At 43.6% G+C, this 22,948-nt stretch overlaps 1 protein-coding gene across 3 annotated transcripts in view; it reads right to left on the minus strand.

The window, feature by feature from the left end:
* Window positions 1–22,948, minus strand: part of FHOD3 (formin homology 2 domain containing 3) — a 428,111-nt gene that overhangs the window by 161,094 nt on the left and 244,069 nt on the right. For all 3 annotated transcript variants that reach the window (XM_069468095.1, XM_069468094.1, XM_069468093.1), the window contains exon 6: window positions 15,149–15,243. In XM_069468095.1, the coding sequence (XP_069324196.1) occupies window positions 15,149–15,243 (95 nt within the window). The remainder of the gene's footprint in view (window positions 1–15,148; window positions 15,244–22,948) is intronic.

Here is a 22,948-nt window from a genome sequence, read left to right on the forward strand (position 1 = left end):
CGCTTACCGCGGCCTGGGTGCTCTGTTCAGCGATTACACAGATTCCTCCATTAGTTCCTAATTCCTCATTAGATGCCTCGGAAGACAAATATTAGTATTATCCCCATTGTGCAGATCAGGAAACTGAGGCAGGAAGTACCCCCGGCCCATCATCACAGAGCTAAAAAGAAATAGGACCAGACTTCGTGGCTCCAGAGCCCACACCTGGCAGTCTCTCAACACACGAGGCAGTGTTTGCTGAGTCAGTCACTTCATTTTATCCCAACTCCAGGATTACGAGGTAGAGACACACACGATTCTTATCATTCTGCTGAGGAAGCAGGTACTACAGGTTAAATGAGTTGTCCACGGTCACAACAGCTAGTGTGGGCAGATAGGAACCTGAACCACATCCCCCATCCTTAAAACCAAGCAGAGAAGGCTGCCCGGGGCCTTAGAACCGCACTCCCTGAGCCCAAGGCTCAGCCATTGCGAGGAGCCTCACACAGCCCTGAGCGTCCCCTCACACAGGGAGAGCCCTTCCTTGCCACCTGCCCTCGGGGAGATCACAGGTTACCCACCAGGGAAAACCCCAAACCTCCCAACAGAAGTGGCCACAAGTTCCTGACTGCAGCTCAGTCAGCTCCGGGGGCTGACACACTTTGAGGGTCCCCAGGTCAGCTCCCACTTCCCCTTCAAATTGCACCCCCCCAATCTCCCTTCCTTTGGCCCTGCCTCCTTCCAAAAATCTCCTCCTCAAGGAGCTCACACACCAACTGCCCCCTGGACACAGGCTCAAACTGGGGATCTCAGAACCAACAAGCCTGCCCAGGGTTAGTTGCGCCCCATGCCCCTGTGGGGAGTGAGCTTTTTCAAGGGGAGACGGGCTCATCTGCTTTGTGTCTGCAGGGCGTGGAGCTGCGCTTGGCCATGTCTGCTCACTGAATGCGTCAGCCAGTGGCCTGGCCCTGCAGTCCACGAGCCCTCGCCACCCCCCACCTCCAAGCCTCCATCACGGGTTGTGGAGAATCGGCTCCCGCTTCTTCATTTGCTCTGCAGCCCGAGGAAAACCCAGTGCCTCCTGGACACATCTGCCCCCATCAGAGCATTAGGGACACGGGTAGACTTTACAGGGAACTTGTGGGGAGCCCAAGTAGAGGACTATGTTGTGCGGTCCACAGGGAACAGCTCAAAGACACCACCCGCCCCAAGTCATTTCTCCAAAATCACTCAGCACCTTGCCTCCCCTGCCCCCTGCTGTTGTCCTAACCCAGCACAACTCCTGCCTTTTCCTTGACTCTGCACCTCTCCCTAGCAGTCCCCAGTGCACAGCTACCCTTTACAGGAACTTCTCCCAGGAGCTGTTACAGCCCCGGCTCCACTCCCTGAGACCCACTGAACCCTCACCCCAACCTCATAGGACGTTCGCATCACCAGGTTGCTCTTGTCAGGGTCGCCCACGGCCTCTCTGCTGTCTAAGCCAATGGCTACTTCTTGGTGCTCATTTGAGCTCAACTCTCAGCAGCACGTGACACAATTAATCTCCCTCCAGAAACAACTCCCTCTCTGTCTGGGCAACCGTTTGCACTCTGATCCGAGCGGCCGCTCCTCCATCGGCTCCTTCTGGGGTGCTCGGGTTCTAGGCGTGGAAAGGCCTCAGAGTTCACTCCTACACTCTCCTTCCTTCCCCTGTCCACGCACTCCCTCTAGGTGAGATCATCCAGTCCCTCGGTTTTAAAGTCCATCTAAGATTGGATGCTAAATGTTCCTCTCAGGACTGACCAGACACACGACATCTGCGCTCAGACACTAACAGGCACCTCAAATTTATTGTGACCAGAACAGAAATCTTGATTTTCATTCACGCTCACATCATTGTACCGACCAGCCTGCTCCCTCCACAGCCCCCACGTTGGTACAAGGCTCCGCCACTCTCACCTCCCCTGAGCACTGAGCGGGGGTCGCCTGCACCGCTCACCCCATCCCCACAGCAAACCCACCCACCAGTGCTGCTCCCTTCAAGATCTATCCCAAACCTGTCCACCCTGGACCACCATGACAGCCTCCTAAGGGCTCCAGGCCTCGTACCCCTGAAGTCCATTCTCCAAACTGCAGCCAGAGTGACCGCTGCGCCGTCCTGCTCTCAGCCTCCCACTCACTGCCACAGTCAGCCTGCAGGCTTTGTGCTCCGGCCTCTGCCGAGCCCCCTAACTCCTTCTCTTCTGTCTCTGTCCCTCCCACCCAGTTTGCTTCAAATACCAGCTCCTTAGTTGTGTGTGTGTGTGTCACATACGGAAGCTTGGTCACCGTTCGGGGCCTCCTCATGAGCTACATCCTCTGCCTGAACCCACCCCGAACTAGTCACCACAGGCCTGGCCTTTTCTCAACCTCCAGGTCTGAAAATCCCCCTGCTGGAAAACGCCTTCCTGACTGCTTTATGCACAGGAGCCCCTCGGTCACTATCGCATCACTGTTTTATTTTCTTCACATCCTTTATCGTGACCGGAAATCGCACAGACACTTGTTCACCTGCTATTGCTCTGCTGACCCTAAGAACTTAGGCGTCCTGGGGGCAGAGATGTTGTTGGCCTGACCCAGGCGGAGCTGCTCAGTCAGTACTTCAGTCCTGCACGTGACAGGCGGGCAGGCCAGCGCTGAGGCTCAGCCTTCAAATCACGCCCCTGCTTTGTGTGGAGCGAGCGGCCTCAGGCCCCAGCCTCCACCTCCCGCCCCCGTCACAGCCCGCAGCCAGGCCAGGGCCCTCCACAATCACACCGAGGCCAGCCGCACCTGGCCTTCCATTCTCACGGTCACGTCCTTTCCACACAGGGAGCTGAGCCCTTCCGAGGGCTTTGAACTCTTGTCACAACTTGAGTCCCACAACCATTCCCCTGCTTCCTGACTAGAAACAGGCTAAGTTTCCAGAATATTTTTCTCAACACTCACAAGGCTGGGGGTAGAAGGGGAAGGTATGGCACAGTGAATTGTGCTTTGTGTGTTTAGAGCTGAAGATATTTCTTCAAGTAAATAAAAAGACCCAGCAAGTTCAGGCTTGGTGACTTCCTCAGTGGGTGGACTATTATTATGTGGTTTAAGCCTCTAAATGCCTTCCCGGGAAAGAACCTGGCTGCTGCCCAACCCGCTCCCCCATTAGCTGGTCTCAGCAGGCCCCCCAGGCCCACCTCTGAGAGGTTTCTCCAGAGCATCTCTGCGGCCACCAGGCCTTGACCGACACGGTCCCAGGCACCCAGAATCCCTAAGCCGCTCTCCCACATGAGGCTGTCTAATTAAGAGACCACTGTTTTCTAGCAAAGTCTTCTATTTCTATTAGTTTCAACATGCCTATTCATGTTTTCCTCTCCTCTGTCATAAAGGCTCTCTTTGGAGCTCTTTTGGCACTGTAATTTGATTTTAAAAAAAATCCTCAAACTCTTCTGATTCATGATTTTAGGATTCTATGAATTTGGCTTCTACTGAGTCTAGGTTTATGTGTGTGTACTTTTGGAAGCTTTACTATGTAAATTAATAACAGACAGTTAAACTACTTAAGAAAAAAGTACATTAGAACATTAATTTTGTGGAAATACACGGTACTAATTGCAAGCGTGTCCTAACTAATGATCATCAAAATATGTCCGGCAGGATCCTCCTCAGAAGTACCTTATTACTGTTATTGCATAGACTTGAAAATAATGAAGGTGCATTCCTTTCAAAAGAATTCTACAGCGAACTCTCATTTATCCAGAAGTCACGTACTCTGATGCCCCCAGGTATCTGGAATGCAGTCAAGACGTTCCAAAGCTTGGAACAGCCACAGCGGAGACCACACACCCATTCTCCCAAGTCCAAACACGCTGCTCATCCTAAAGCTCTTAAAAATCTACCCTCTTGCCCCTCGAGTTTATCTTGCACCCATTTTAGTTGGAGTGGATTATCAAGATTCCCCACACACACCAGCTGAGAAGAGGCAAACCAGCGAGGACAGCGAGGGAAGAGGAGAGGCAGGCCCGTGGTGGCAGCAAGGGCAGGCGTCACAGATGAGGAGGGTGGGAACCGGCTGCACGGCTGCTGGAACACACACCCCTGTGCAGCCCAGACACGTCAGCAAAGCATCACTCCAGTCTGAACTGTCTGACTTTCAGCTCCGCCTGGCAGTCCTTTATGTTGAAATGAAGAGTTTCACCCCAGTGACTTACAGGCTGGAGCACCTGCCCGTCTGTCTAGCACCGAGAGAAAATCAGTAAGAATTGATTCCCATTCTTCTGGAGCATCTGGTGCTGTGGGAAGATACGGCAGTCAGGACACAGTTAAACAGTCACACAAGGGAGCAAGGGGTCAGCACCAGCATCAGTGGCTCCAAGACAAATGGGGTGATGGGAGGGGCAGGTTCCCCATCTCTGGAGGTCCTGCTAGTACCAACTGAGGCTTTTGCAGAAGGAATTCAGAACCCTGAAGGGGGTGGACTGCTGAGCCCATTTAGGGTCCCTCCCTATCCAAGATTCTTTGCTTCTGCATTTAATGTCTTAAGCGCCTTCTGGGTACCCAGTGAGGTTCTGTGAAGGAATAACGAAGCCACGGCCACATCTGCAAGGAGGGAGCAACCTGGGCCACCACCACGCTGCATGGGTGGAGAGCGTTACCCATGCTAGAGGCCCTCAGAGCCAGGTAGCTGAGGGCAAATGCAAACAGAAGGCAGCCCCGGAGGACAGCTCCTGCAGTGTGGATGAACGCCAGGAAGGCTCGGGGCTGGATCCAGCCAGCACTTCTCAGCCTGTGCAGCAGAAGAGATGTGCAATGGCCTTTGGGTTCCTGTTCACACAAATAACCTTACTTCCTTCTGGCCAGAGGAAACACACTAGGCTCTAAATTCAGCCTTTGGGCTTTATGTTACCTACGTTTTCTTTAATTATAGTCTAGGGAATGCTGGTAGTCCATTTAAACTCTGTTATAATAAAGCTCGTGCTTTATGTTGTTCTAAAACATACAGCTAAATCACAACATAACAGAAATCTGAGATCATCCTTTTGTACTATGGGAGCACCAAGGGCAGGGATGTATTTTGGGGGTGATTGGGCTGAGCTTTACTTTGTGTTGCAGCTAGCATTTTGCACTCGTGGTTCCTGATCAGCACAGAATAAAGGCCATGAGCCTTCAGAGGACCAGAGATGCCTGCTGATCCAGGGAAGTCACATTCATCCAGGCAAGCCTGAGTCTAGGGACTGAGCCTCCATTTTCCATAAGTAACTCAGGGCTCAATGTCAGCACCAGGCCAGGGAGGCTGGGCTGGAGGGGAGAGGGCAGGCTGGTGTCCACATAGTGCTTTGCTGTCGTTTTATCTTCCAGGTCGACTTACAGGAAGAGTGTGGAGTCAGCCGGTACAGAACCCAGATATCTCAGTCTTAGATAAAATGTAATCACCAGATGTATGCAAGAGAAATAAAAGACAGTTTCTCAATACTTTTTTAAACTTAAAACCAAACTGGAACTCCCTCCTCATTTTATTGTACTTAGAGAAACACAAGAACTGTACTTAGCAGGTCAAATATGCTGCTCATTAAGCAGAAATAAAAGTATTCCAGAAAATCTTCAAATTCCTAATTCCTCTTCTAAAAATGCAACCACCGTAAAAAGAAAACAACTTCCAAACCTCAGGATTTAAATTACAAAGGGGGTTAGAAAACAATGCTTCATTTTTGTTTCGTTTTCCACTAAAACAGCATAAATATATGTTATATAACTGGATGCTAGTTATTAAAACTGAGTTAGAAATTGGTAAAATAACCTGATCTATGAAGCTTTGCCACATTGCTTACAAGCTAACCAGCACTTTAGAATATACTGGGTATAGTTCAAAAAAAAAAAAAAAAAAAAGATTTCAAGTGACTTAAGGTACACGTCTTTGGAAATCCTTAAACATTTTATGCCAATGCCTTGTAACAAAGCTCAGAATTTCTGGGCAAGCAGCTCAGAGTAACTGGTAAAAGCCTTTGTAACTGGTTATCGAACAATGTATGTTCGATAGTCATACATTGTTTGCAATAGTCATCTCAGTTTGCAAATCTTTACATTCCCAACCTCTAATAGGTTGTCTGCGACATGAGGTGGGTCTTATCTGAAATAAAGCATAGGCCCAAACAAATCACCTAAGTACAGAAATCTTGGCCTTGGCTTGCAGGTGTCCAAAAGGGAGGAGTGTGGAGATTAGAGTTGGCACATCTGCCAGGACAGGAAGTCACGTGCACCAAAACCCATGTGCTCTGCCTCAGGGCCTGCTGGCCAACCTGTTTGTGGCCCAATGCCATTTGCAGAAAAGGAACCAACTTTGTAATCAATGTAGTAGCCAAGTGTGAGACTGGGAAGACCTTCAGATTTTACTAGTGACTGGGAAATCTTACAGAATATAAAATATGGCAGAGTAACCAAAATAATGAAGATAAATTAAATAATGCTACAAGTTAACATTTTCTTCTACTGAGATACAATTCCAGGGCTTAGCTGGAGGTTTCTTTAAAGATCGATAAATGAAAGTGGACAAGAACCACATCTTTGCAATTGTGATGCTATAAACATCTGAGTACAGAAGTCTTTTTTATAGAATATCTTTTTTTTCCAGAAAATATCTACTTTATGAACTTTCCTTTAGGATATTCAAGGTAATTACAGTATTCAAGGTATTAGTTATCAATATTAGTTGGTAAAATGTAACATGAATGTACTCTCTTATTGTTAAGAAATGTCAAAATCCCTGCACTAAAATACTGCCTTAAAGAGCACCTTCACAGTATTTGCAGAATAAATACATGACTTAGGGAAACCAACAAGGCAGGGTACTTTTCCAGTTAGAGGCCTCCCCATTTTCAGATACAAAAACTCACACTCTAGGAGGCTATGTAATTGTCAGACAGCTAACTTCTGGAAGAAGTCAAAGGAAAACACAGCCCAATCTGATTCTTTCTACTATAATATGGATACTCCCTTCTTTCCCACTGGTGCAAAAACTTACGTCTTGGGGAAATGTGACAAATACCACTTTCCAAGTAATAGTCAAACTTAAAGAACTTTCTTAAGTAAAAAACCAACCCTGGAAACGTGACAGTGGACAGCAGCTAAACCTCAGGTCTGGCGAATGTGCTGTTAGAAGAGTGTGGCCGGCTCCCACCCCCTTGGAGTGGGTGGACAGGTGCTGGCAGGCGGGTGCTGGCAAGCAGAGAGAGGCAGAACCCGAGGGGACAGGGTTATCACCCTGGCCAAGGGGATCTAGCACCTGCAGGGCAACTCCTGGGCTGGTTCCCCGAAGCCTGTGCCTCTTGCGCTCCTCCTGCCCATCCGACTCTCCCAGGAGAAGGTAGAACGTCTCGCTCCGAGGAACAGCATGTTGGCTACTTTGGGGTTTTTGCATCACCCCAAATGTTCTTCCATATTAGAACCACGTATCCTGCCCTCTTCAACTGCTGGGACCCAGCTGGCTGCCCTTGGCCACGGGGGTAGGAGAGTCAAACTCCCACCCCTGCTTCTGTTGCTTGTGTTCACAGGGATAGTATCTCTGCAGGTTCCAAGCTGCCACTCTGGTTTATATCCACAAGCCTCCTGAGAGTTGAGGAACCACAAATCAGCTCCCTGAAGCCAATCATCTGAGTGAGTGGAAGAAAATGCCATTCTGGCCCTGTGGTTGGAGACCCATCCTGGACAATGGGGGCTCCTCAGCCCCCTGCCCCTTTGAGACCTGTCCTGAACCTCTGCTCTCTCACTCTGACATCCTCCTAAAAACAACTAGTAACACTTGCTTTCCCCCTTTTTCTCCCATGGAGATTATACTCACATGGGAGTATCTAAGAAGTAAAATAAGTCAGAATTAGCGTTCTGGGTATACATAGCCAAGTGGCTGGCAGAAGAGCACAGCCCTAAAGGGGAAGCTGGTGCTTTGCACCCACCATGTCTCTAACACAAATGTTACATGACCAGGTCATTGAAACCCAGGGGATTTTAGAAATCTCATCTAATGAAATGTGATAAACGTGCAAAAAAATTCAAATACAATCTCATTCATTAAATGTTTTCATGACATCAGAAACAAAGCTCTTTAAATATAGCATAGAATCAGAAACAACGGGATTATTTAACAATATGAGAAAAGACAAATGAATTATAGTATATTCATAATACTTATGTAGGCATTAAACATTATGATTTTAAAATATTGTAATAATACAGGAAAATGCTTATATTCAGAGTTAACTATATAAGAACACTTCAAAGACAAATCAGAAGGAAGGGTACTAAAAATTAAAAATCTTTATGTAACAGCATTTCCAGGTAGTTTTTATTTTACTTTCTTTATATTTCTAAAGTTCTATACAAAGAGAATATATTTCTCTTGTAATCATAAAAAATTTAGTAAAGTTTTAAAAGGTTGTTTAATATCAAGATTGCCAAATTACACAAGCCACCTTTGGCTACGTTTGTTCTTCTGTTATCATAACTGCATTATGAAAATTAGTCTTAATCCAATTTCTATTAATTAAATATATTTTAATTCCAGTAATTTGGAAGTAATACATACAAAATCCAACACCTAGGCTGGGTTTAAGACAACAGTACAACTGAAAGAACTAAATAATGTTCTAGTAACTTCCTTTGGCGGGACCATGTAGGACTTACGGGCTGAGCAGATCTCCTGGTAGTGAAATACATTTACAGTGTTTTTTATAATATTAGAAATTGGACTTCTGGCTTCTGCTTAAACAGCTGCAAAGAGTATGGCTCCTAGTCAGGGACAGTGATTGTGCCTGTAGTTCCAGCTACTTGGGAGGCTGAGGAGGGAGGATCAACTTGAGCCCAGGAGTTCCAAGACCAGCCTGGGCAACATAGCAAGACCCAGTCTCAATCAATCAATCAATCAATGAATAAATAAAAGAATCTCTCTCCTAACCTAATAAGAAAGAGCCAAATAATCATTAATATCATAACTTTTCTTGAGCCCATCTTATAGCTGGGGTTGCAGAGCAACCAAGTAGCTTCAAATCTAAGGAGGAAGAACCTTCCATCCACTCAGAAATGGTAGGATGCCAGCCACGGCCCACCTGAGGCAAAGGAGGGGAGGAAGATGGAGCGCCATACAAAGCTGTAAGAAAAACTCTAGTAACATTTTTAACAATTGTTAAGGGCTGAGTGTGGGCTACCACGAGAGCATGAACCTCCGGGACCTGCAAACACCAAAGGATCTGCTCCCCGCAGACATCCGTGGCACTCACAAGGAAGCTGAGGGTGGGGATGGGACCTAAGAGCTTTTCCCATGGTGCAGGCCTGGGGCCTCACAGTCACATAACAAGAACAACAGCAACAACCCCAAAGGAGCAGCCGCCACTGTGGAAAGGCAGGAAACCACAGTCAGAGCCGCCTCCTCATTGAGACAAAAGCCTTAAGCCACAGGGCAAGCAAGGTGGTACAGGAGAAAGGAAAAGAATAAAACTACTCCTGGGGCAGGGGCAGGAAACCATCCTGGGAGTCTCCTAACTGCCCAGTGTTCTACATATTCTTCATTATTAATATTATTATCCCCATTTTGTAGATTACTATCTCTTTTATAGATGAAAGATTAATCCATCCCAAAGTATCACACAGGTGTGTCCGACCCGAGGCGCCAGCACTTGCCGCCAGATGCAGGTGTCTGGGTCTCAGGAAAGGCGTGGGAGCTCAGTGAAGGAACACGGCTGGATGGTCAGAGAGCTCCACAGCTTCCCACCAACCGCACGGCGGCCTGAAAACACCCTGGCTGATCAGCGTCAGCCTGCAGGCTGCACTGGTTTGCACTTTCCTTGTCTCTGTCCCACCTGGCGTTTTGGTCAATGACACAGAGCTTTGCTTGTTAAATTTATGCTAAATAAAACTTAGCACCAACAGTTAATATGATGAAGGGTCAAAACAAAATTCGTAAGTATTTTGAGGCTGGAACTCTGGCCTACAATCAATGGGGAAAGATGCAGAGCTGCATTTAGGTGTGAAACAGTCAATTACAGACATGCAGAATGGAAGAAACTGGTGGATAAGGATGTGTGGAAAAAACCTGGAAGGGGTGGATCACCAGTTTGTACCTAGGGCTACCACTTAGGATGTGATGACTCAGAGGTGGGATTTGTGCAAGAATAACGTCATATCCCAGGAGGCCATCATATTAATATTCTTTGTACAGGATAGACAGCAAAGTTAGCAACCAGTAGGATGTCGAATTAGAAGTTATATCCCCAAGGACTATCTGCAGTAGTCATCGAGTGTAGCTTTACATGGTAACTGGCTTTAAATAGTCAAAGAGCTTCCACGGGGAAGTCAGTGTGTTGTTGCTCAGGAGAGCACTGCACAAGCAATTTGGTTAATGGCAGGTCCAAAAAAGGAAGGCTTTCCGCCAACTCCAGTATCCAACAGTGGCTGGGCCTCCTGAGGAAACAACACTCCGTCTGCCTCTAGAAGTATCAGGAATGTGACTGATGGTATCAGGAACTTCTTTAACACCACCTTGCAATCTCCACAAAGCTAGAATTCTACCACTTTATATTATGTAACCCAAAATCTCTTCAGATTGAATCCACATGTCGTCATCTGAGTGGATCACACAACGGCTGCATGTAAGTGATTCCAAGACTGGAGGGCTCACTCATCCCCTCTCGTCCTCAATCAGCCAGCATCTCCTGGGGCACACAGAGCACCAGGCTCCATGGAGCACAGCTCTCCTTGGGAGCATCTCCTTAAATTCAAAACCCATGTGTCCAAAGCTTTCTTGCCCATGGACACCAATTCCAACTCTTCTACTCCTGCCAGAGGCACTGCCATATTGCTAGATGTCCAGAGTCAAACTGTGGCTGTACTTAATTCCTGCCTTTATTTTTCTAGATCCAAAAACCCAGTCCAAGAAAACTATTCCTCAAAATGTCTCCACATTTCCATTATTCTGTTTCCACTGCAACTTCTAACCAGGACTCGTCATCTCACAGCTGGATACTACCTTATCCACCCCCACCCCAGCTTTCCCATACCTGTCTCTCTCTCCTTCCTCCACCACGCCCGTTTCCATAGTCTATACATTACTTCTCTTCATCTTACTGTCCCGATGAGAAGCTTTCAGGAATGTCCCCAGATTGTGTGCATGAGAGAAAGGGGGGCCTTGGCCAGGGCTCCCCCAGCCCAGGGCTAGTAGCTGGGGCTACGTAGGAGCAGGGAAGCATGCCACCCCCACATAGTACAAAGGAAGTCTAGAGATCTGTGATCAGCAACCCGTGGAACAGCCGGAAGGATTAGATTCAATGGGGCTGACAGAAAAACAGAGCAGACCAACACAGGCAGCAATGCAGACGGGCAGCTCCCACCACAGCCCCGAAGCACCCCTGGAGATCCCACAAGGACATCAGGGTCTGCCAGTCCCAGGGCCCTGGGCCACCCCCACGGGCCAGATGGGGATCCAGACACAGACAGACGTTCTGTGTTAGGGTGACAAAAGGCCATGCTGTATAAACTACATCATCTTACCCCAATTAATTAGAATTCCAGATGTACAAAGAGAAAAGTCCCACTCCCTGCAATAAGTCATGGGGCGGGCATCTGCCTCTTACCTCTGACTGGGGAGTTTAAAGATGGGCTCTTGTAAATAGAAAGAAACACTTTATTGAAAACACTTTTTTTTTCTTTCTTTTAAAAAGTCATTATTTGGCTGCAAATGCATCATTTTCCTCTGGCTAGGAGTCTCAAATATCTGCAAATATGCATTGCATAATGACCCTCTGGCAGGCTACAAAAATCACATCTTGTTGCCTTTCATGGAAGAAAAATGAAGAATTATGAAAACAGAATGACAAGATTTCTCTAACCCAGTATTTTCCTTTATCAACTCTGTGCCTGTTTAAGGCAAAGACAGTGGGATGTCAAGGTAAAACTTTTAAGGGAAATCTGCTTCTTTTGTCAAGAGAAAATGCTAGGACCTCTGGCTTTCCTGATTTCTTAATTTGAGCCTGGAAAACGTATTGTGGCTGCACTAACCAACCTGCATGTTTAAGGATGGGACTGAGGCTTCATTCTCAAAACCCAAGGAGGGTCTTATGTTGGTGCATCCACTGTTCTTCTAGATTCCTCCGTATCCAGATGGGGGGTGAGGGAGGAGTGTCAGCAGATACTGTATGGGTTTTGTAAATAAGATGTGATCTCATTAGAACTATGGAGACTGGAAGTAAACTTGGCAGCTGCTGGCTTTGTTGACTTTCAGTGACAACCCTGGAACTGAGCACACCCTGCGGGGTGGCCGGAGACCTTCTTCTGACATCATGGTTAGTGGGACAGGCTGAGTTGTCACCAGAGTTCTCCTTTCTAATAACGCTGTGAACTCCAAGGCACAGGCTGCCTCTTGGCTCTATTTTCGTGTCCTCGTCGTGACCGGCACAGCGATGAACACAGGAGCCAGAGACTATTAGGGGCCTTCCTTTTGGAAAATGAAAGATGGAGACAGAATTCCACGCTGATCCAGTCCTGATGACCCAAGTGTCTGGGGAGGAGGCCAAGGCACCAGCTCAGCCAGGCCCTGGAGAACCGTGGGGTGAGCACACCCCACGTGCCCCAACACGGGGCGGGGAGCCTGGGAAAGCCCAACTCCTACAAACTCACTTTGAAGCCGTTCATTTTATAATTTTTCTATGTTATTTAGAAACGTAGTAAGGCTGTTCTTGTGTGTTCCTCCTCAGTTGTTTATTTTGCTCACAGAATGATTCCAAAGAAAAATCAACACGATATCACTGCAACAGCAGAGGCTCTGAGCCACGAGACGTGTCTCCCCTGTCATCCTGGTTTTCTCTTTTTCTTTTCCTCTCCTTCCTTTCACTTTTTCCATCTCCCCCTCTTCTCTTCTTCGTGCCTTTCCTCTCTGTCTCTGTTTGTGCTGCTATAACAAAATGCCTGAGACTGAGTGATTTACACAGAGCAGACATTTCTTTCTCACAGTTCTGGAGGCTGGCAGGTCCCCCGACCCTCCGCCTCCAAGATGCCTCGTGTTGCCATGTCCTTCGGAAGGGAGGAATGCCATGTCCTGTCCTCACATGGTAGAGGGGCAGAAGACGGCAAACCCACGCCTCCCGTGAGCCCTTTGGATCGTGGCCTTAATCTATTCATGAGGACGGAGCCTTCATGGCCTAAATGCCTCCCAACAGCGCTGCGCTGGGGATTAAGTTTCCAACAGGTGAATTTAGGGGGACCATAGCTTTCTCCAAACCTTCCCTCTGCTCATACTGATTCTCCTCCCTGCTCCCACCTCAGCTTCCCTAATCTTGCCCCCACTCTATCCCCTTTCTGGTGACGCGCAAACAGATTGTCACTTATCCTCTAGTAAGCATCCTAGGTTTTATTTCCTTTTAGAAATAGGGCTTGCTGATGGGTTTTGTCATGGCCATAATAAAACTGCAAAGATATCTAAATTTAGCTGTAACATATTTAACATAAAAAGTTAGTCTTTATTGCAGACTCTTCTCCCGTCTCCCTAGCTTTTAGGGTCCTCAAGACCATTCAGAGAGCGATGGGAGGGAGCAGCTTCTAGATGAACATGAAAGTTAGAGAGGGCTCCTCGCAGGAGCAAGGAAAAAAGAGAACACGCTGAAACAGGATGCGAGATATAAATCTTCCCCCGTCTGGCTCAATCAACCCAGTAGGCCCAGCATTCCACTCAGCTTCTAAGGTCACCTACATCAGTTTCAAAATAAAGTCACTTCCATTTTCCATAGAAAACAAAGCCAAAAATAATAACAATTTAAAAAAAAAAAAAAAAAGATTTTCAACCTCCTGGGGGAAACCATAGCTATTTTCTAAATATGAAATAGGGAAAAAATTCTGTCGTCAGTACTACTGGGAAAAGGAAAACTGAGAGGAAGATGGAAGGGTCACCCATGGACCTGGAACCCCACAGGTATTTACAGGCCAGGGCCAGGCACATAGAGAAGGCCCTCCCACCCACACAAGGGCACCATCACCAGGATTCTGGGAAGTCTGAAAGGAAGATAAAGGCTAGAGCAAGAACCATGCCCTTCCCAAAGTCAAATCAGGGCTGAGTGCTTCTGAAGGACTGTCCCTGGGAAGTGGATGATACGAGACACAAGGCCAGGAGACAGGCTCCCCAGAGGAACACAGCGCTGGTGCACACTGGGCTGGACAGGCTGGCCCGAGTCGGGGTGGGCAGTGAACACAGGGATGGGGACAGTCTGGACTGATCACACGCTCTGCAGGGACCCCGGAAAGCTATGTTGAGTCTGTGACCTGTTTAAGTTCGAATTCCAAGACCCTCAAAAGATCCTCCTTGCCTGTGTTGCCCACTACAGCCACTCTGATCTCTTCCACGACGCCTCACCCCCCTGCACTCCCACCTTGGTGCATTTGCACCAGCTCAGGACAGGATTCCTTCTTAATTCTTTCCCAAATCCCCATCCATCCTGGTCCCTAATGGTCCCTGCTGAGAATCCAGAGAGAACTATGCCAGAGCCTGGCCTAGCTTCCGGCATATCTCAAGTGACAGGGCAGACACCCTGCAGCATGGACGCTTGCCAAGATCCAAGGGGAAATCAGCTGTATGCTCACAATCAAGCCCTATCCCCTCAGCTACAAGATGGGAATGACATTATTACCTCATTGTGGCCTCAAGACGATTAAATGAGATAATGCTTGTAAAATATCTAATACGGGGCCAGCTGCCTGGTAAATCCTTCATAAATGTTGGTTACTTTTAAAATTGATGGCAGAACTGAAAGGTAATCTCAAATGATTTCAGCTATACATAGGAATATGGATATGCATATATACAACATAAAAATATGTGAAGTGAACACATATGAACATGAAATACAGGAAATACATAGATCCTATATTTATGCTATAATGTTTCAGTTAAACATTAAAAATCAGAGGTGCCAAAGGCATTTGATTAAAGCTTAAGAGGAGAAAAAATAGTGATGCATTAAAATTTCATAAGCTATTTGCAATTGAAGTATATTTTAAAATCTATAAAGTACTAGTCCTCATTTACATTGCGACAGGGTTTGAATGAAGCTGAATAAAATTTCTTTCTGCAAAACCATCTCAAGGAGGGTAACCAAAAGAAAGGCATATGATATGCAAACTGAACAAGCTGTTCAAAACCGTAACTTCCCCTTACCTTTGACCCAATGAGAGTGTATAGCCACTGTATGGTTTCATTGTGGTTTATTACTCCATTCATCCCATCCACATACAACATAATTTGGCCCAAAGCTAGAGAAAAGAAGAGAAAAAGACATTATGGATTTATAATAAATACAATCTTCAATGACATGTCAATAGAGATTTTCATACTTTAAGTACTGGGTATGTTAAGAACCAAATCGGAAGAGAATTCCTGAGCTCTAAAATCAGCAAACTCATTTCAGAGAGAAAGTGTCGACCACCCCAGAAGAAACAAGGGCAATTCCTGGTGCCTGGAAGATGCAATTAAGGTACCAATCAAGTGACTGTTGTTTGCGTGATCCTTGTTGTATAAATGCATGTTTTCCCGTTTCTATATCCGTGTGTAGTCCCAGACAGGACAAAGATATCCATGAGACGGTGTCAGGCTTGTGACCTCCCACCTCGGCCAAGAGGACAAGTAAAGTTTCCAAAAGCGACCTGCCCAGTGCTCCAGCCCTGTGGTCAGCAGGTCCCAGATTCTGTGGGACCATCCTGACCTAATGCAACTTTATTCCTGCAAGGTAAGTGATAGATGTGCACTTAGATATCATTTGTAATTCCTTTTAAAGATTTTCAGATAAAGAATGTGAGATATCGTGAAAATAAATCATTTGTCATACACCAAGTCCTAGATTCCTAGCTTAGGAAAATATAGCCACCACCATCCTGTGATTATTCTCCAAAGAGACAATATAAGCTATGTCATTAGCAAATAGGAAATCCACTTTTTCAGCTTCATCAGCATTAAAATAACTTGAACTCTAGAAAACAAACAAACAGAAGTTACATACTCTAAAATAAGCAGGCTTCTTTAAATCAATCTAACCACCTAAGCATATTTCACCCATAATTAATTAACATGGCATTGACATTTTAACCTGCTGGTGACAGTAGGACATCTTATTTTGGAAAATTGGAAAAATAAAAAGTAAAGTGAAAATAATTCATATTCCCATGATTTGGGGATAATCAGTCGATATATTGACGTGTTTTCCTATATTCATTTTTTTTTTTTTTTTAAGAGACCAGGTCTTGCTCTGTTGCCCAGGCTGGAGTGTAGTGGCATGATCTTAGCTTACTGCAGCCTCGAATGTCCAGGCTCAAGCTATCCTCCTGCCTCAGCCTCCTGACTAGGCTAGGACTACAGGCACATGCCACCACACCTAGTTAATTTTTTTAATATTTTGTAGAGATGGGGTCTTGCTTTGTTGCCCAGGCTAGTCTTGAACCCCTGGCCTCAAGCGATCCTTCCCCCTCAGCCTTCTAAAATGCTGGGATTACAGGTGTGAGCCACTAAGCCTAGCCACATTCTTTCTCTTTTTATGCATTATACACAGAAAGTTTGTATGTAGGTTGTAGGAAACAGTCTACATGAAATGTGTTGATTGAAAAGAGCAAAACACAAAACAATGAGTATACACAAGTTGTAAGTATACAAATGTATGTGTGACATTAGAAAACTCATCATTATCCTATCCAAAAAAGATCAAATAACAAAACCATATCATTATTCTGAGAAAAACTATGCTCCTAAATAGGTAACAACTCAAAAATTTAAAAAGTCACTTGGACATATCCTTGACCCAATAAACAATATATTTTTGGAAATAATAGATTTGTATTCTATTCAATGGGAAAACACTTTTAAGTGATGCCCACTAAGCTCATGACTATTTAATACTGTTATAAAATTTCAGGCAAATAAGACACAAAAAATAATAACAGATAAAATTGTTGGAACAAACACATAATACTGTCACTATTTGCAAGTAATATTATAGATATAATTTAAAAATTCACAGAATTTATAATAAAGAGATCACAATTATGTTCACATTTCTATCCCAATGAGAAATATGCATATAGCATACAGAGAAAACAAAGTTTGATATAAAAATATGATTCTAAATAAATGAACATACCACAAGTAATGTGATAAAGGATTAAATTATTTCTTTAAATAGTTCATACAAACTAACAAGAAAATACTAAATGCCAACAGAAAAAATGCAAAAGCATTTTATAAGAGATGACAAACTGGTTTATAGTAACATGCAAAATTGTTCATTCTCACTATAACCAAACGAATACAAATCAAAACAATAATAAGGTAGTAGTTTCACTTAAGTTGGCAAAGGTATTTTGAAATAAAATAATTAGGTATCAAATACTAGAGAGCGAGGTTAAATAAGTAACTGCATACATCGCTTGTGGCAGGGCAAAGTGGTAGCAGCTCTGTCAATAAGGCTATAGTGCTCACTCTGCGCCAAGCCCTGAGGGGGGACTTTATATGTTACTAACAGAACAGCCCTGTACAGTGGGTATTATTACCCTCATTTAACAGAGGAAAAAACCGAGGCTCTGAGAAGTGAAGGAATGTGCCCCAAATCTCCATTGCTACCAAAGAGGTGGAACCTACTTCCAGCTGGGGTGGGCAGGTGCCAACATGTCTGTACTAAGCATCTGAAAGTCGTATTGAAGGGTTCCCAAATCTCGTCGTGATTTCAGAAACCTATCCTAAGGGAATAACTCTAAGTTCAAACTAAAAAAAAGGAAACAGATGTTCACTGAAGTGTCATTTAAAATATCAAAATAGTAACTAAAATCTATATACCTATCATGTTCCTAGAACTCAGCACACACAGTAATTGACCAAAGCCATGTCCTAACCTATAAAATGTTTCTGATAAAATAAAAGTATAAACATTGCACCATTCAATAAAACACTCAAATATTCATGTATAGAAAGAAGAAAAAGAAAATCCATAAGAATTAAGCATTATGATTGAGCATATATTCTTTGGGTGTATTTTTTCCTACTTTTGCTATTTTCAGCTTTCCAATATGAGCATCTACTACTTCTGTAAATAGAAAAGTAAACAAATACATAAAAAGGAACAAAAATATAACTGAATAACATAAGGTGTTTGATGCTGAGAAGCCAGGAATGAAGGTCTCCATCCTAATTGCTCAGGGCCTCTGGTACTGCACAAATGTGCAGGAAGCCAGGACGCTGTTTCAAAAAAGGAAGGCAAATTAAGATTTAAATGCCAACTTCACCTGTTTCCCTCCAGGATTGTGTTAACTGATCACACTGGAAGAGGTGTGTCGCCAGAAAGTTTATGTCTAATGGAAATCAAGTCTCTGATCACACTAATTTTTCATATTTTGGTAATCTAAAGCTTTCCCACTAGATCTTTTGTACCTTGGCCTTCATACTAAAGCAATTCCTTCTGTAAACCCACTCCAGACACAAGATGGCGCTAAATAGATTCACGTAGGTTAACACCGCACTGTGATTGAACTGCAAGAACCCACCAACCTAAACCTGGGCCTGAGAATAAGGCCTAAACAGGGAAAAGGAAGGAAAAGGGCAAGGGCAAGGGCAAGGCCCTGAAAACACATGTGTCTAGGTCATAGGAGCCATGACCATTAGTGATTTGTATTTTCAAAAAGGATTAAGGAGGCTGAGACTTTCAGAACAGGGTGGTGGATGGCACCACGGGTCTAGAAAGAGGCTGCCCAGGGGCATTTCTTGTTCTGCCTCTCATAGAACTCTAGGCATATTGATCAATTTTTCTGTGCTTCAATTTCTTCATCTCAAAAAATGGGATAGTAACAGTGCAATACCTTTTCTGCAGGGGCATTGTGAGGACTGAGTTAAAACCATGCCTGGCCCACAGTAAGTGCTCAATAAATGGTAGTCACTTAACTACCTCGCTGAGGTCAGATGTCAATTAGCTATTGCACAGAAGCACATCCTGAACATTTCCCAGACATACAGAGTGGGTGTGCTAACCCTCTGGGCTCTGCTCTTCAGCTATTGGTCCTGAGATGCAGAAGGACTCTTTGCCTAACCAGAAGCCACAAAGATTTTCTCCTATGTTTTTTTCCCAAAAATCTTATAGTTTTACCTTTTATATTTAGCTGTATAATGCAATTTGAGATGATTTTTATACAAAGTGTGAGGTATAGATTGAGGTTTGTTTCATATAGATGGCCAACTGATCTAACACCACTTGTTAAGAGACTGTCCTTTCTCTTTCATTGCTTTTGCAAATTCTCAAAAAATCAATTGGCTGTGTGTGGAGGGGTCTGTCCCCTCCCTTTGCCAATGCCACAGTATCTTGATTACCACAGCTTTATAGCAAATCTTAAAATCAGGTAGTGTGATGCCCATTTCTTTCTTTTTCAAAATTGTTTCAGCTATTCTTGTTCTTTTACCTTTTAACACAATTCTAGAAACACATTGTCTAAATCAACAAAAAACCTCTGGAAATAGTGTTAATTTATAAATCCTTGGAGAACTGACATCTTTATTCTGTTGAATTTTCTTAATCCACAAACCTATTATGTCTATTTCCTTAGATTTTCTCTAATTGCTTTTATCAGTTTTCGATTACAGATCTGATACTTCCCCCCCCCCCCAAATTTATTAGTTTACATTTTTTGGAGCTATAACAAATGGTATTTCAAAAACTTCTCCATTCCCAATTGTTTATTATTAGTATATAGAAATAAAATTGACTTTTGTGAGTTGTCCTTGTATCCTATAACTTTGTTAAGCTTATTGATTCTAGGAGTTCTGGGGTTTTTGTTGTGTTTTGTTTTTGTAGATTCCCTAGAATTTTCTATACCAACAATAATGCTGTCTGTGAACAACAATTTTTTCTTTCTTTCTTCCCAATCTGCATGCTCCTCCCTTCCCCCTCTCTGTCCCTGTGCCTTACTGACCGGGTTAACACTTGCAGCATAATATTCAACAGGAGTAGTAAAAGTGAACACCCTTGCCTTGTTCCCATTATTAGGGGGAAAGGATTTGGTTATTCATCATTGACTATGGGGTTACCTGTAGGTTTTTGTAAATTACCTTTTATCAGGATGAAGGAGTTTCCTCCAATTTCTAGTTTGCTAAGAGTTTTTTTGATTGTGAATGGATGGTGAATTTTGTCAAATGCTTTTTCTCCACCAACTGATATGGTTATGTGGTTTTTCTTCTTCAGACTGTTAATGTGATGGGTTACACTGACCAAATTTCAAATATTAATTGAGACTTGCATCCTTTTTGACCATGGTGTGTTTTTCTTTTTATATATTGCTAAATTTGACCCGCTAATATTTTGTTGAGGATTTTTGCATCTCTGTTCATAATGAATACTGGTCTGTTGTATTGTGAGTCTGGTTTTCATACCACAGTAATGCTGGCCTCATAGAACGAATTGGGAAGTGTTTCTTCCTTTTCTATTTTCTGGAAGAGATTGTGTAAAATTAGTTTTATTTTGTCTTTAAATGTTTGCTAGAATTTGCCAGGAAACCATCCGGGCCTGGAGATTCCTTTTGCAGAAGGTTAACTGCAAATTAAATTTCTTTAATAGTTACAGTTAATAGTTATAATAACAGGTTATCTATTTTATTTGGGGTGAGTTTTGGTAGTTTGTGGCTTTTAAGGAACTGATCCATTTAAATAATTGGTCCATTTCATCTAAGGTGTCCATTTTATATGCTTAGAGTTGTTCATAGTATTCTGCTGTTATTTAATGTCTGTGGAGTCTTAGTCCCTTTCTTTCCTAATGTTGGCAGTTAGTGTCTTTTCTTTGTCATTCTTTTTTTTTTTTTTTTTTTTTTTGACAGAGTCTCACTCTGTTGCCCGGGCTAGAGTGAGTGCCGTGGTGTCAGCCTAGCTCACAGCAACCTCAAACTCCTGGGCTTAAGCAATCCTACTGCCTCAGCCTCCCGAGTAGCTGGGACTACAGGCATGCGCCACCATGCCCGGCTAATTTTTTGTATATATATATTTTAGTTGTCCATATAATTTCTTTCTATTTTTAGTAGAGACGGGGTCTCACTCTTGCTCAGGCTGGTCTTGAACTCCTGACCTCGAGCGATCCACCCGCCTCGGCCTCCCAGAGTGCTAGGATTACAGGCGTGAGCCACCGCGCCCGGCCTTTTTCTTTGTCATTCTTATTAGTGTTATTTTTCTTTTCAAAGAACCAGCTCTTTGTTCCACTGATTGCTATTTCTCGGTTTCAATTTCATCAATTTCTACTCTTATTTCCTTTCTTATACTTATTTGGGTTTTTCTTTTCTTACTCTAGTTTCTTAAGGTAGGTGTTTATATTACTGATTATTTTCTTCTTTTCTAACATAGGTAATGCTATAAATTTCCCTCTATGCATTGCTTCAACTATATCCCACAAATTTTGGTATGTACTACTTTCATTTTGTACAAAATACTTTCTAATTTCTATTGAGAATTCTTAACACATGGATTATTCAGAAGTGTGTTAATTTCCAAGTGTCTGGACATATTCCTGTTATTCTTCTGTTATAGATTTGTAGTTTAATTCCATTATAGTCAGAAAACAAGTCATACGATTTCAATTCTTTTGTTACAGTTAATAGCTATAATAACAGGTTATCTATTTTATTTGAGGTGAGTTTTGGTTCGAGTTTGCTTTATGATTCAGGATATGATCTATCTCGGTGAATGTTTTATGCACATTTGAAAAGAATATGTATTCAGCTGTAGTTGGGTAGAGTGCTCTAAAAATATCAATTAAAACTAGTTGGCTAATGGTACTGTTCAGTTTCTCTATAGCTTTGCTCATTTTCAGTCTATCAGTTCTATTTGCTCATCAAAAGAGAAGTATCGAAGTCTCCAACTATAGAAGAGTTTTTCTACGTCTTAGTTCAGAATAAGAAACAAGGGTCAGTTCTTTCCATCTTTGCTTCAGATATTTTGAAGCTCTAGTTTTCTGGGTGAACTGATCCTTTTGTCATTATAATGTTTTCGTTAGCCCTAATTATTTTCTTTGCTCTTAAGTCTACTCCCTCTAATATTAATATATTAATAGCTACTTCAGCTTTCTTCAGATTACTGCTTGTATGCTTTTTTCCTGCATCCTTTTGCTTTTAAACTACCTATAGCATTATAATTACAGTGAGTTTCTTATATGCAGCATTTAATTGGGTCTTGTTTTGTTTACCCATTCTGATAATCTGTCTTTTAATTACTGTGATTAGACCAGTCATATTTAGTGTAATTATTGATGTGTTTGAATTTAGGTCTATCTTTTCCAATCTGCTACTGAGCCCACTTGGTGAGCTTCTTGTTTTGGTTATTATATTTTTCATTTCTAAATTTTCTATTGAGTTCTTCTTTATAGCTTCTATTTCTTTGCTGGGACTTTTTACCTTTCTATTCATTTCGATAGTGTTCACTCTTACTTTTTGAAGCATTTTTACAAGCCCGAAATCTCTATCACCTTGGCACCGAGGTCTGATTTGTCCTTTTTCTATGCAAATTGAGATTTTCCTAGTTTACTGTACGCCAAGTAATTTTGGCTTAATTATCTCTTGGATTTTTTGAAAATGATGTTACAAAATTCTGGGTTTTGTTTAAATATTACAGAAAATGTTGACATTATTGTTTAAGCAGGCAAATAACCTGGTTCAAGTTTGAGCCACAAGTTCTGACCTCCCTTCCATGGGCTGTGGTTCCAATACCAGTTCGGTCTCCAAAGCCCTTTTGTGCCATCTGGATGGGCTGTGTATGTGTACACACAGTGGCCAGTCTGGGACCTGGGCAGTGGTCTACCGTGTTACTATGCTCTTTAGGGTCAGATTCACGCATGCACGGTTTGTGGCAAGTCCAGGGGTTCATAAACACACTGTGGGGTGCAGCCCTGAGCTCCTCCTTTTCCAGTATATTTCCATGATACTTTCATGTTTCCTGGTGCTCCTCCTCTTAGTA

The sequence above is a fragment of the Eulemur rufifrons genome, chromosome 5, assembly GCF_041146395.1.
Source record: "Eulemur rufifrons isolate Redbay chromosome 5, OSU_ERuf_1, whole genome shotgun sequence".
In the NCBI taxonomy this organism is placed as follows: domain Eukaryota; kingdom Metazoa; phylum Chordata; class Mammalia; order Primates; family Lemuridae; genus Eulemur; species Eulemur rufifrons.